At 41.4% G+C, this 13468-nt stretch overlaps 1 protein-coding gene across 1 annotated transcript in view; it reads right to left on the bottom strand.

Moving 5' to 3' along the window:
- Nucleotides 1-1406: 1406 nt before the first annotated feature.
- The window catches only part of USP43 (ubiquitin specific peptidase 43), a 45110-nt gene continuing 33048 nt past the window's right edge, over nucleotides 1407-13468 (bottom strand). Inside the window, exons 8-15 of the mRNA XM_073682453.1 lie at nucleotides 6849-6960; nucleotides 6659-6762; nucleotides 6194-6271; nucleotides 4882-5008; nucleotides 4387-4735; nucleotides 4115-4273; nucleotides 3725-3880; nucleotides 1407-3638 (exon numbers count right to left, since the gene is read on the bottom strand). Coding sequence (XP_073538554.1) covers nucleotides 2623-3638; nucleotides 3725-3880; nucleotides 4115-4273; nucleotides 4387-4735; nucleotides 4882-5008; nucleotides 6194-6271; nucleotides 6659-6762; nucleotides 6849-6960 — 2101 coding nt within the window. The 3' untranslated portion in view covers nucleotides 1407-2622. The remainder of the gene's footprint in view (nucleotides 3639-3724; nucleotides 3881-4114; nucleotides 4274-4386; nucleotides 4736-4881; nucleotides 5009-6193; nucleotides 6272-6658; nucleotides 6763-6848; nucleotides 6961-13468) is intronic.

A 13468-nucleotide genomic window follows, 5' to 3' on the forward strand; every position in this document is an offset into this window, starting at 1 on the left:
AGTGCAAGCATTTTAATTTTTTTTTTCCCCTAAAAATTATCCGAGCCCCTGAGATGGATTAAAATTCAGACAGAGTTTGACACTGTACAGATTTACATAGTTCTGACAAAAAATTACATTTTTGGATCAACCCTTCATTTATTAACATAAGCTGTATATACACATGCACAGAAGAACAGCCTTAATCCAGACGTCCTGGACTACTGGATGCTGGATTACTGGAATTATCCAGTGTGTATATATTTTAGCCTTACCTGAGAATAATTATATGGCATTATATTATGTCTATGCATAATATTTAGTCATTGAAGTATACCTGTAATTAAAGGGTCTGTATACTTTTGCATAGATTATATTTTAAAGCTCCACAGCATCTAGTCAATGAAGCAACTTAGCAAAAACAGTTTGAATCCTAACTTATGTCTCCAGCTCCTATGCAGGCCTATGTGTCTCCATGGTTACAGACTACAAACAACCCTTGTGTAGTCAGATACTACAGTCACACTCCATTCCCAAGATTCTTACTTCCTTCTAATATACATACGTTCAATGTTACTAAGAAGTTGGGGGAACATGTAAAGGGGATTGCTTGTAGTCTGTAACCATGGAGACAAATATGTATACATGGGAACTGTGTAGATAAAACGGAAGGAGGATTTTTAAATGGTTTCAAAACTAATTTATAAAGTCGCTTCATTTTCTTTTGTGTTAAATTGATCAGAGGAATAGAATAGAAATTGTAAAAGTGTACACACCCTTCAATTACGCAAGGCTAGATTATTTCAAAAGGTCATTCTCATCTTCATAGATGAATAATTGTTAGATAATACTTGTAAAAACATGCTCTATTGCAATTTACTTCTTATTAAAATTTGCAGTAATTTTTTAGATATTAGTACTTGGGAACAGTTGAAAATTTTGGTAAACAGTAAATTGCAAAATTGATAGTATTAAAGGGGTTGTCCAGGACTTTAACATTAATGGTTTATCCTTACGACAGGTCACCAATGTCTGATCATCGATGTGTGACACTCGGCGCCCCCGCCGATCAATTTCAGCGGCTAAGCTGCACAGCACAACTCCATTGACTGTATAGTGGCCGCGGCTGGGTCCTGCACATCCACCCCCTAATTCAAATCAATAGGTGGAGAATGTGTAGGACTCGGCCGCGACCACTAAACAGTCAACGGAGCTGTGCAGCTCCATAATTGAGCGGTTCCGGCCAACACCGGAAAAGGCTGATCAGCAGGGGGTGCCGTGTGTCGCACCCCCTCCGATCAGATATTAATGACCTACCCTAAGAATAGGCCACCAACGTCTAAGTTCCAAACAACCCCTTTAAGAAGCACTATCTGGCAATACCCTTTTTTATCCACTGCTATAAAGTTACTCAAAACAAACTGTGAGGAATTTATATATTTTAATATAAAGAAGCTGAATAAAAAATCGACAGTGCCATCTTGGATGCTGCAGACCAAAAATTCTGCTTTCATGGACCAAATCACAAACAGGGGTGTGTGTGTGTGTGTGTGTGTGTGTGTGTGTGTGTGTGTGTGTGTGTGTGTGTATATATATATTTTTTTTACATATACATACATACATACTCCTTTAATTACATCATTACCTTATGTTTTTTCCCCATAAAATAGTACAATAATTACATCAGTATAATATCTGGTATATACATTGCGCACCCTACGATACTAGTAGTTTACTAAAATAAAAAATGAAATTTTTTTGTATTTCGATTTCTGACACAAAATAACTTCATTACGTATCTGCACCCCAAGGGGCGGCAGTCATTTTTTTGTGCACTGAATCAATGACTACAGTCTATTATTGCACTTGTGATTCAAAGTCCTTCATATTGCGTGCTAGAAAGAAGCAGCATTTTTTGTGAACCCCCAACCAAATGTGAGAGGTCTCATCTGGTTTTTGGAACAACTTCCCTATTTTACCAAACGAGATGGAACTTTTGTACAGTTAGCCCAAAAAAAAAAACAACAGATATAAGGGTGTAGAGTGTGGAGATGCAAGTATACAGGGGAGAGTCCCGAAAACTTCCCCACTTCCAATGCCAATTTCAGAGGTCCCACCCTACTGGCCAAAGAGGCTTTTTAGACAATCAAGAAATACATAATGGGTTCTCAAACAATCAGAAAGCCCAATAAGGTAGAAGAGTCCCACTGACAGCTGTTTCACCCAATTGATAGAAGACAGAGGGGCTCCATGATGGACTCTACCTCAAATCACTAATAAGACTCTAATGTGATAGTTTTTTGGGTTGGAACTTCAGTCTCAAGGAACAAACTAGCGGGTCTTCTAGGGCTATGCTTTATACCACTACAACAGTGCCACAAAAAATAGGAAGAAGCCTGCGCCTATTATGAAAGGTAGACACAAACCATGGAAGCCCTGCTCGGTTATCGAGGGTCTTCTGCTAGAAGATCAGACCCACCTTTATCCACTTTTGGCACTTTTGAAAAATTAAGGAGGATAAAAGGTGTTTTCAGTGAATATTGTGAATGTTTTCCTGTACAATCTAGTGGTATATTAAAATTTTGAGCTGGGCAGGGGCAACAATTTTTTGGCCAGTAGGCTCATAAGGCATGTACAGGGTCATTAGAAGCTGGACTCAGGCACAGTTTTCTTCCTGCCCAGGGAGGAAGTTTGGTATTTCATTCTTTGTAAAGTATTTTCAGACGCCTTCTCGGCGGCCATCTGTCTGGCGGGTTGTTGATGTGGCGCGCTACCATTTCTATACAGAGACGCCGACCTCTTCATTGTCCATTCTGCTTTCGTCTGGACGTTAGATGAACTATGCGCTCGTCTGATGTCCATTTTAGACTTATTATCCTCTTTCTGCCTCCGTGGCAAAGTACCACTAGTCCTTCCATCATCCACCACAACACCATTGGATAGAGAAGTCCGTGAGATACTATTATGTAGCTCGAATGGGGTAGGGGTCTCAGATCCAGTCTGCCACCTTGGCTCCTTCCTTAGTAAATTTGTCCTCATCTTGGTTGACTTTCCCTGTGATTCTGCTTCAGAGAGTTTAGTCTTGTCTAGTCTGTGATCTCCAACTTTTGTATGGTGTCTTTGGTTAAGTTCTCCCTTTTGACCTGAAGAAGCTTTGACTTTTACTGCATTATTTGAGGATGAACCATTTATACCCATGTGGCCATCACCACTTGAGGTCCTATCTTTGCTTTGGGACTGTGTGGACGCATCTCCCTTTCCAGCTTGCACGGTAGTGTCCTGGTGGGCCAGTCTCTCTTTTGGCTTACCCCTTAAAGTATCTGTCTTTGTAGATGAGGACAATGCCCTCGACTGTCCACTTGCAGAGCTGGTTCCATTGGCACTATGGCTAGTTGATTGGTTTAGATTGGGAGGAATTCCATTGGATGACTTGTCTGGTTTAGTCATTACGGGCACAATGGGCTCATTAGTGTACTTTGGTCGTCTTCCCGACTCCAAGTATTCCACAAGCTCGCGAGTCTCAGGCTTCGCTTTGTCCTTCGATCCAAATGACCACCGAAGAGGCATTGCCTTACTGATGCTTAACTTAATTTTAGAAGCCGATGAAACCCTCATACTTGCACTTCGACCCTTTGCTCCGCGGATAAAAGACTTTGACCCTATAATAAATTGATGGAACACTTTAGAAACATGAACTATTAACTAGGTATCTAACCAAGACTTTTCTACAACTCAATATCCATACCTTTTTCCATGTTCTTCTCCTTCTCCAGGAAAATGGGGGAGTCTGGTATTTTTGGCACTGGTGTACAGTTTGAGGTTGCCCAAGAAACTAGGCTTTCTCTTTTGCTTCCATTAAGCCTTAGGACCCAGTGATCAGACATGGCTGAGCTTGTGGAACCTGCAGTTACAGACAAAAATTAGTACATCTCATTTTTAGGTCAAGACTCTGAAATAAGAACTCACCAAATCGTGAAGTTCTTTACTTTCCTCAAGGTGGAAATATGATTGAGGTTCTACATATCACGACAACCATAATCTATACTATCTCAGCTCATGTAGTTGATAGCACAAAAAGAGGACTAACCAGCCAAAAACAACGCCCTTCTTCTTCCCACAACACAGCTGACCATACCTTTAACCGAACTGCTGGCAGACCAAGCTGGAATGGCATTCCTCTTTTGGTAGAACAAGAGATAGGCCCCTCGTGTGCAGACATCGTCCTCAAGAACATGTTCTACATTATTGTCATCATAGCTGTACCATCGGGCATCCAAGGAGTTCCTGCAGTAGGCTGAAGGCACAAGAGGATATTTGGATATAGACAGAGCAGTCTAATCTTTACCCTAGATGCCAGTGTACCCCCCACAGCGATATCCAAATCATCAGGATAGCTTTATGACCCACCTGTGTAGTGACCTCCTTGTAAGTTTCCATGGTGGTTACACACGGCATACAAATCGTACAGCACATCCAGGTGCCCATTCTCCAGTTGGCATGGAGTCTGCTTCCATGATGACCACTGTCCTAAGGGGCGTTTGTTTCCCTGGCCCCTCTTAACCACGTGTGGTGCCATGTCCATCCCTGTCAAGGGGAACCTGACCAGAGTAGACAACTTGTTCCTGCGGCCACCAACCTGCCGGAACCTCTTAAGATGAATGATAAGGATATCGGGCAAAGTCCATAGACTCAGTTTGACTGTACCCTGCTGCAGAATCTTACAGTGGGGGCACCTCCAGGCATCATCTGGAGCCAACTGTGGAAGAAAGGGTTAACAGGTGACATCAGTTACAGAAATGTTATTATATTTTATGCATGTTCATATTTGTTTCAACCAATAGCAATCAGATTCTAGCACATGATTGGCTGCTCTGCATTCGATGCCTATAGGCAGCCCCTTACCTGTTCTTCCTTAGTATACAGCTGGAAGCACTCGTCCAAGGTGCAGATCTGCTGCTGGTGGTCCAGTTGTTGGCTCCTTACAGATTCATCATCCTGAACCACTTCTTCCTGGATACTCCCAAAAAATCTTCAAGAGAGTTATATAATGGAATAAGCCAAATTGTGCCAACACTATAGGTCATGTATAGGGGGGGTGTATGTCTTGAATGTATGAAGGTATGAGAGTGTGTCTGTCTAAAAATGTATGAGCGTGTATTTGTATGTTAGTAAGAATGCAGATGTATGTGTCTATTTGAATGTACAGTATGTGTATGTGTGTGTATGAATGTACAGTTTATGTATTACTATAAATCATGTGTATTTACAGAACTGTGTCAGTATGAATGTACAGTGAGTTTAAGTATAGGAGTGTGTAAAAGTGTGCATACGTGTATGACTGTACATTATGCGTGAATGTATGTAAGTGTGCATGTATATTTGTGTATTTATGAATGTATATTGTGTGTAATTGTACATTGTGTGTATGTGTTAATGTACAGTGGGTGTGTGTGTGTGTATTACTATGTATGACTGTACATTGAGTGAATATACTATATATGCATGTATATATGTACAGTGTGTGCATGAATGTAGTACATGTATGTATTTATGATGTGCATTGCATGTATGAATACACAGTTTGTATGAGTGTGTATGACTGTACAGTGTGTGCATATATGTGTATTAATGTAATAAGTGTAGGAGCATATATGTACGAGTGTACAGTGTGTATACAAATGTGTATGTATGAATTTTATGTACAGTGTGAGTATGTATTTATGAATGGGCAGAGTGTATATATACATGTGTGTATATGTATCAATGTTCAGAATATGTGAGAATGTATAGGGTGTGTTTATGAATGTTTATAGTGTGTGTAAATATGCGTGTATGAAAGTATAGTATGTGTGTATGAATCTATATTGTATATGAATGTATATGTATTAATAAACTGTGTGTAGAAGTGTGTATGTATCAATATACAATGTGAGTGTGAATGTACATGTGTATTTATATATGCACATTGTGTGTATGAATGGAAAGTAGGTGTGTATATGTACATTATGAATTTATGTACTGTATGTATGTATGTATGTATGTATGCATGTATGTATGTATGAATTCATGTTTTTGTTCAGGAATAGGCCGAGGGGTTGTAAGCCGGTAGGGCACCAAGGTAGCTTGTCCCACCTTGTCTGTGTATGTTTGTCTGTCTATCTACAAGTGTACATGTGTGTGTATACAGTATATCCGTATTATCTCCATTACATACCGCTCTTTGCTTCTGGGTTCCCATTCTATCTCCAGCTTCACATGGGGGGGTCCTCCAGCCCCGCAGAGTTGCAGAGCCCTTACATAATAACAAGAAGAGGTGATGGGCACACCAGCGATGCACATGTTCACACAGTTAGCAATGCTACATACACGCACAGCCCTCCCCGGTATACAGCTGTAATCATGGCTGCTCTTGGCCACACAACCTTCTCAATAGTTCAGACTGCAAAAATTGTGCAGTAGTCAAGCCAGCCAGTAGGTGGCAGTCACAGAACAAACAGGCGGCAGATAACCCTTTCAGCCCCAGTACTATCCAATATCAACTACAATATTATCCTATAGGGTTAGATGGCCATGATCGGCCCCAGGTCATTTGGAGGAACTCTAGGTCTTGTCGGTGCCTCATTTTCGGAAATATGGGGTTCAATCACTTTTTAGGTCTTATAACACAAGTGCAACTAACCTGCTCACAGATGGGTGTTGTAGGGGTCGGAAGTCCTTGGATGACAAATAACAACTGCTCACTGGTGCCCCCACCACTCGGATATTAAAAATCACTCCTCCACTCTATAAGGAGAGAACAGAGATAACATCTCTATAAGATGACAGCAAGCAGCCAGAGATCCAGTGCTCAGCCCCAGGCAGGTACATACTGGAGGGCTTGCCTCGCTCCTCATCAAATATCGGATCTTTCCCACGATACTTTGCTGAAGTTGATCCCAAGATACTGCTCTGTCCTCTCGTAATATTAGTGGAGGTCCAAACCTAGCCAAAGCAAGACAAAAATCAGTTCCTCCTTATGCAAGAGCTTCAGTGAGTAATGCAAGCAAGCTGGTGGGAACTTGCTTGCAAACGGTTTCCAATAAAAAAAACAGCAGAATAGTGAGTGCAGCTCAGGAATGCAATACAGAATTTAACTTGTGATCAGTACAAGATAAGTAATGTAATGTATGTACACAGTGACTCCACCAGCAGAATAGTGAGTGCAGCTCTGGAGTATAATACAGGATGTAACTCAGGATCAGTACAGGATAAGTAATGTAATGTATGTACACAGTGACTCCACCAGCAGAATAGTGAGTGCTGCTCTGGAGTATAATACAGGATGTAACTCAGGATCAGTACAGGATCAGTAATGTAATGTATGTACACGGTGACTGCACCAGCAGAATAGTGAGTGCTGCTCTGGAGTATAATACAGGATGTAACTCAGGATCAGTACAGGATAAGTAATGTATGTACATGGTGACTGCACCAGCAGAATAGTGAGTGCAGCTCTGGAGTATAATACAGGATGTAACTCAGGATCAGTACAGGATAAGTAATGTAATGTATGTACACAGTGACTGCACCAGCAGAATAGTGAGTGCAGCTCTGGGGAATAATACAGGATGTAACTCAGGATCAGTACAGGATAAGTAATGTAATGTATGTACACAGTGACTGCACCAGCAGAATAGTGAGTGCAGCTCTGGAGTATAATACAGGATGTAACTCAGGATCAGTACAGGATAAGTAATGTAATGTATGTACACAGTGACTGCACCAGCAGAATAGTGAGTGCAGCTCTGGAGTATAATACAGGATGTAACTCAGGATCAGTACAGGATAAGTAATGTAATGTATGTACACAGTGACTGCACCAGCAGAATAGTGAGTGCAGCTCTGGAGTATAATACAGGATGTAACTCAGGATCAGTACAGGATAAGTAATGTAATGTATGTACACAGTGACTGCACCAGCAGAATAGTGAGTGCAGCTCTGGAGTATAATACAGGATGTAACTCAGGATCAGTACAGGATCAATAATGTAATGTATGTACACAGTAACTGCACCAGCAGAATAGTGAGTGCAGCTCTGGAGTATAATACAGGAGGTAACTCAGGATCAGTACAGGATAAGTAATGTAATGTATGTACACAGTGACTGCACCAGCAGAATAGTGAGTGCAGCTCTGGAGTATAATACAGGATGTAACTCAGGATCAGTACAGGATAAGTAATGTAATGTATGTACACAGTGACTGCACCAGCAGAATAGTGAGTGCAGCTCTGGAGTATAATACAGGATGTAACTCAGGATCAGTACAGGATAAGTAATGTAATGTATGTACACAGTGACTCCACCAGCAGAATAGTGAGTGCTGCTCTGGAGTATAATACAGGAGGTAACTCAGGATCAGTACAGGATAAGTAATGTATGTACACGGTGACTGCACCAGCAGAATAGTGAGTGCAGCTCTGGAGTATAATACAGGATGTAACTCAGGATCAGTACAGGATAAGTAATGTAATGTATGTACACAGTGACTGCACCAGCAGAATAGTGAGTGCAGCTCTGGGGAATAATACAGGATGTAACTCAGGATCAGTACAGGATAAGTAATGTAATGTATGTACACAGTGACTGCACCAGCAGAATAGTGAGTGCAGCTCTGGAGTATAATACAGGATGTAACTCAGGATCAGTACAGGATAAGTAATGTAATGTATGTACACAGTGACTGCACCAGCAGAATAGTGAGTGCAGCTCTGGAGTATAATACAGCATGTAACTCAGGATCAGTACAGGATAAGTAATGTAATGTATGTACACAGTGACTGCACCAGCAGAATAGTGAGTGCTGCTCTGGAGTATAATACAGGATGTAACTCAGGATCAGTACAGGATAAGTAATGTATGTACACAGTGACTGCACCAGCAGAATAGTGAGTGCAGCTCTGGAGTATAATACAGGATGTAACTCAGGATCAGTACAGGATAAGTAATGTAATGTACAGTACAGACCAAAAGTTTGGACACACCTTCTCATTTAAAGATTTTTCTGTATTTTTATGACTTTGAAAATTGTACATTCACACTGAAGGCATCAAAACTATGAATTAACACATGTGGAATTATATACTTAACAAAAAAGTGTGAAACAACTGAAAATATGTCTTATCTTCTAGGTTCTTCAAAGTAGTCACCTTTTGCTTTGATGACTGCTTTGCACACTCTTGGCATTCTCTTGATGAGCTTCAAGAGGTAGTCACCGGAAATGGTTTTCACTTCACAGGTGTGCCCTGTCAGGTTTAATAAGTGGGATTTCTTGTCTTATAAATGGAGTTGGGACCATCAGTTGTGTTGTGCAGAAGTCAGGTGGATACACAGCTGATAGTCCTACTGAATAGACTATTAACTGCTTTTTTCTTGCCATAATACAAATTCTAAGTAAAGAAAAACGAGTGTCCATCATTACTTTAAGAAATGAAGGTCAGTCAGTCCGAAAAATTGGGCAAACTTTGAAAGTGTCCCCAAGTGCAGTTGCAAAAACCATCAAGCGCTACAAAGAAACTGTCTCACATAAGGACCGCCCCAGGAAAGGAAGATCAAGAGTCACCTCTGCTTCTGAGGATAAGTTTATCCGAGTCAACAGCCTCAGAAATCGCAGGTTAGCAGCAGTTCAGATTAGAGACCAGGTCAATGCCACACAAAGTTCTAGCAGCAGACACATCTCTACAACAACTGTTAAGAGGAGACTTTGTGCAGCAGGCCTTCATGGTAAAATAGCTGCTAGGAAACCACTGGTAAGGACAGGCAACAAGCAGAAGAGACTTGTTTGGGCTAAAGAACACAAGGAATGGACATTAGACCAGTGGAAATCTGTGCTTTGGTCTGATGAGTCCAAATTTGAGATCTTTGGTTCCAACCACCGTGTCTTTGTGCGACGCAGAAAAGGTGAACAGATGGACTCTACATGCCTGGTTCCCACCATGAAGCATGGAGGAGGAGGTGTGATGGTGTAGGGGTGCTTTGCTGGTGACACTGTTGGGGATTTATTCAAAATTGAAGGCATACTGAACCAGCATGGCTACCACAGCATCTTGCAGCGGCATGCTATTCCATCCGGTTTGCGTTTAGTTGGGCCATCATTTATTTTTCAACAGGACAATGACCCCAAACACACCTCCAGGCTGTGTAAGGGCTATTTGACCAAGAACGAGAGTGATGGGGTGCTACGCCAGATGACCTGGCCTCCACAGTCACCAGACCTGAACCCAATCGAGATGGTTTGGGGTGAGCTGGACCGCAGAGTGAAGGCAAAAGGGCCAACAAGTGCTAAGTATCTCAGGGAACTCCTTCAAGATTGTTGGAAGACCATTTCCGGTGACTACCTCTTGAAGCTCATCAAGAGAATGCCAAGAGTGTGCAAAGCAGCCATGAAAGTAAAAGGTGGCTACTTTGAAGAACCTAGAATATAAGACATATTTTCAGTTGTGTCACACTTTTTTGTTAAGTATATAATTCCCCAAGTGTTAAATTCACAGTTTTGATGCCTTCAGTGTGAATGTACAATTTTCATGGTTAAGAAAATACAGAAAAATCTTTAAATGTGAAGGTGTGTCCAAACTTTTGGTCTGTACTGTATGTACACAGTGACTGCACCAGCAGAATAGGGAGTGCAGCTCTGGAGTATAATACAGGATGTAACTCAGGATCAGTACAGGATAAGTAATGTAATGTATGTACACAGTGACTGCACCAGCAGAATAGTGAGTGCAGCTCTGGAGTATAATACAGGATGTAACTCAGGATCAGTACAGGATAAGTAATGTAATGTATGTACACAGTAACTGCACCAGCAGAATAGTGAGTGCAGCTCTGGAGTATAATACAGGATGTAACTCAGGATCAGTACAGGATAAGTAATGTAATGTATGTACACAGTGACTGCACCAGCAGAATAGTGAGTGCAGCTCTGGGGTATAATACAGGATGTAACTCAGGATCAGTACAGGATAAGTAATGTATGTACACAGTGACTGCACCAGCAGAATAGTGAGTGCAGCTCTGGAGTATAATACAGGATGTAACTCAGGATCAGTACAGGATAAGTAATGTAATGTATGTACACAGTGACTGCACCAGCAGAATAGTGAGTGCAGCTCTGGAGTATAATACAGGATGTAACTCAGGATCAGTACAGGATAAGTAATGTAATGTATGTACACAGTGACTCCACCAGCAGAATAGTGAGTGCAGCTCTGGAGTATAATACAGGATGTAACTCAGGATCAGTACAGGATAAGTAATGTATGTACACCGTGACTGCACTAGCAGAATAGTGAGTGCAGCTCTGGGGTATAATACAGGATGTAACTCAGGATCAGTACAGGATAAGTAATGTATGTACACAGTGACTGCACCAGCAGAATAGTGAGTGCAGCTCTGGAGTATAATACAGGATGTAACTCAGGATCAGTACAGGATAAGTAATGTAATGTATGTACACAGTGACTGCACCAGCAGAATAGTGAGTGCAGCTCTGGAGTATAATACAGGATGTAACTCAGGATCAGTACAGGATAAGTAATGTAATGTATGTACACAGTGACTCCACCAGCAGAATAGTGAGTGCAGCTCTGGAGTATAATACAGGATGTAACTCAGGATCAGTACAGGATAAGTAATGTATGTACACCGTGACTGCACCAGCAGAATAGTGAGTGCAGCTCTGGGGTATAATACAGGATGTAACTCAGGATCAGTACAGGATAAGTAATGTATGTACACAGTGACTGCACCAGCAGAATAGTGAGTGCAGCTCTGGAGTATAATACAGGATGTAACTCAGGATCAGTACAGGATAAGTAATGTAATGTATGTACACAGTGACTGCACCAGCAGAATAGTGAGTGCAGCTCTGGAGTATAATACAGGATGTAACTCAGGATCAGTACAGGATAAGTAATGTAATGTATGTACACAGTGACTTCACCAGCAGAATAGTGAGTGCAACTCTGGAATATAATACAAGATGTAACTCAGGATCAGTACAGGATAAGTAATGTAATGTATGTACACAGTGACTGCACCAGCAGAATAGTGAGTGCAGCTCTGGAGTATAATACAGGATGTAACTCAGGATCAGTACAGGATAAGTAATGTAATGTATGTCCACAGTGACTGCACCAGCAGAATAGTGAGTGCTGCTCTGGAGTATAATACAGGATGTAACCCAGGATCAGTACAGGATAAGTAATGTAATGTATGTACACAGTGACTGCACCAGCAGAATAGTGAGTGCAGCTCTGGAGTATAATACAGGATGTAACTCAGGATCAGTACAGGATAAGTAATGTATGTACACCGTGACTGCACCAGCAGAATAGTGAGTGCAGCTCTGGGGTATAATACAGGATGTAACTCAGGATCAGTACAGGATAAGTAATGTATGTACACAGTGACTGCACCAGCAGAATAGTGAGTGCAGCTCTGGAGTATAATACAGGATGTAACTCAGGATCAGTACAGGATAAGTAATGTAATGTATGTACACAGTGACTGCACCAGCAGAATAGTGAGTGCAGCTCTGGAGTATAATACAGGATGTAACTCAGGATCAGTACAGGATAAGTAATGTAATGTATGTACACAGTGACTTCACCAGCAGAATAGTGAGTGCAACTCTGGAATATAATACAAGATGTAACTCAGGATCAGTACAGGATAAGTAATGTAATGTATGTACACAGTGACTGCACCAGCAGAATAGTGAGTGCAGCTCTGGAGTATAATACAGGATGTAACTCAGGATCAGTACAGGATAAGTAATGTAATGTATGTCCACAGTGACTGCACCAGCAGAATAGTGAGTGCTGCTCTGGAGTATAATACAGGATGTAACCCAGGATCAGTACAGGATAAGTAATGTAATGTATGTACACAGTGACTGCACCAGCAGAATAGTGAGTGCAGCTCTGGAGTATAATACAGGATGTAACTCAGGATCAGTACAGGATAAGTTATGTAATGTATGTACACAGTGACTGCACCAGCAGAATAGTGAGTGCAGCTCTGGGGTATAATACAGGATGTAACTCAGGATCAGTACAGGATAAGTAATGTAATGTATGTACACAGTGACTCCTCCAGCAGAATAGTGAGTGCAGCTCTGGAATATAATACAGGATGTAACTCAGGATCAGTACAGGATAAGTAATGTAATGTATGTACACAGTGACTCCACCAGCAGAATAGTGAGTGCAGCTCTGGAGAATAATACAGGATGTAACTCCAGATCAGTACAGGATAAGTAATGTAATGTATGTACACAGTGACTGCACCAGCAGAATAGTGAGTGCAGCTCTGGAGTATAATACAGGATGTAACTCAGGATCAGTACAGGATAAGTAATGTAATGTATGTACACAGTGACTGCACCAGCAGAATGGTGAGTGCAGCTCTGGAGTATAATACAGGATGTAACTCAGGATCAGTACAAGATA

Source organism: Phyllobates terribilis, unplaced genomic scaffold (genome assembly GCF_046119375.1).
Source record: "Phyllobates terribilis strain yellow unplaced genomic scaffold, ASM4611937v1 Scaffold_5__5_contigs__length_657084704, whole genome shotgun sequence".
In the NCBI taxonomy this organism is placed as follows: Eukaryota; Metazoa; Chordata; class Amphibia; order Anura; family Dendrobatidae; genus Phyllobates; species Phyllobates terribilis.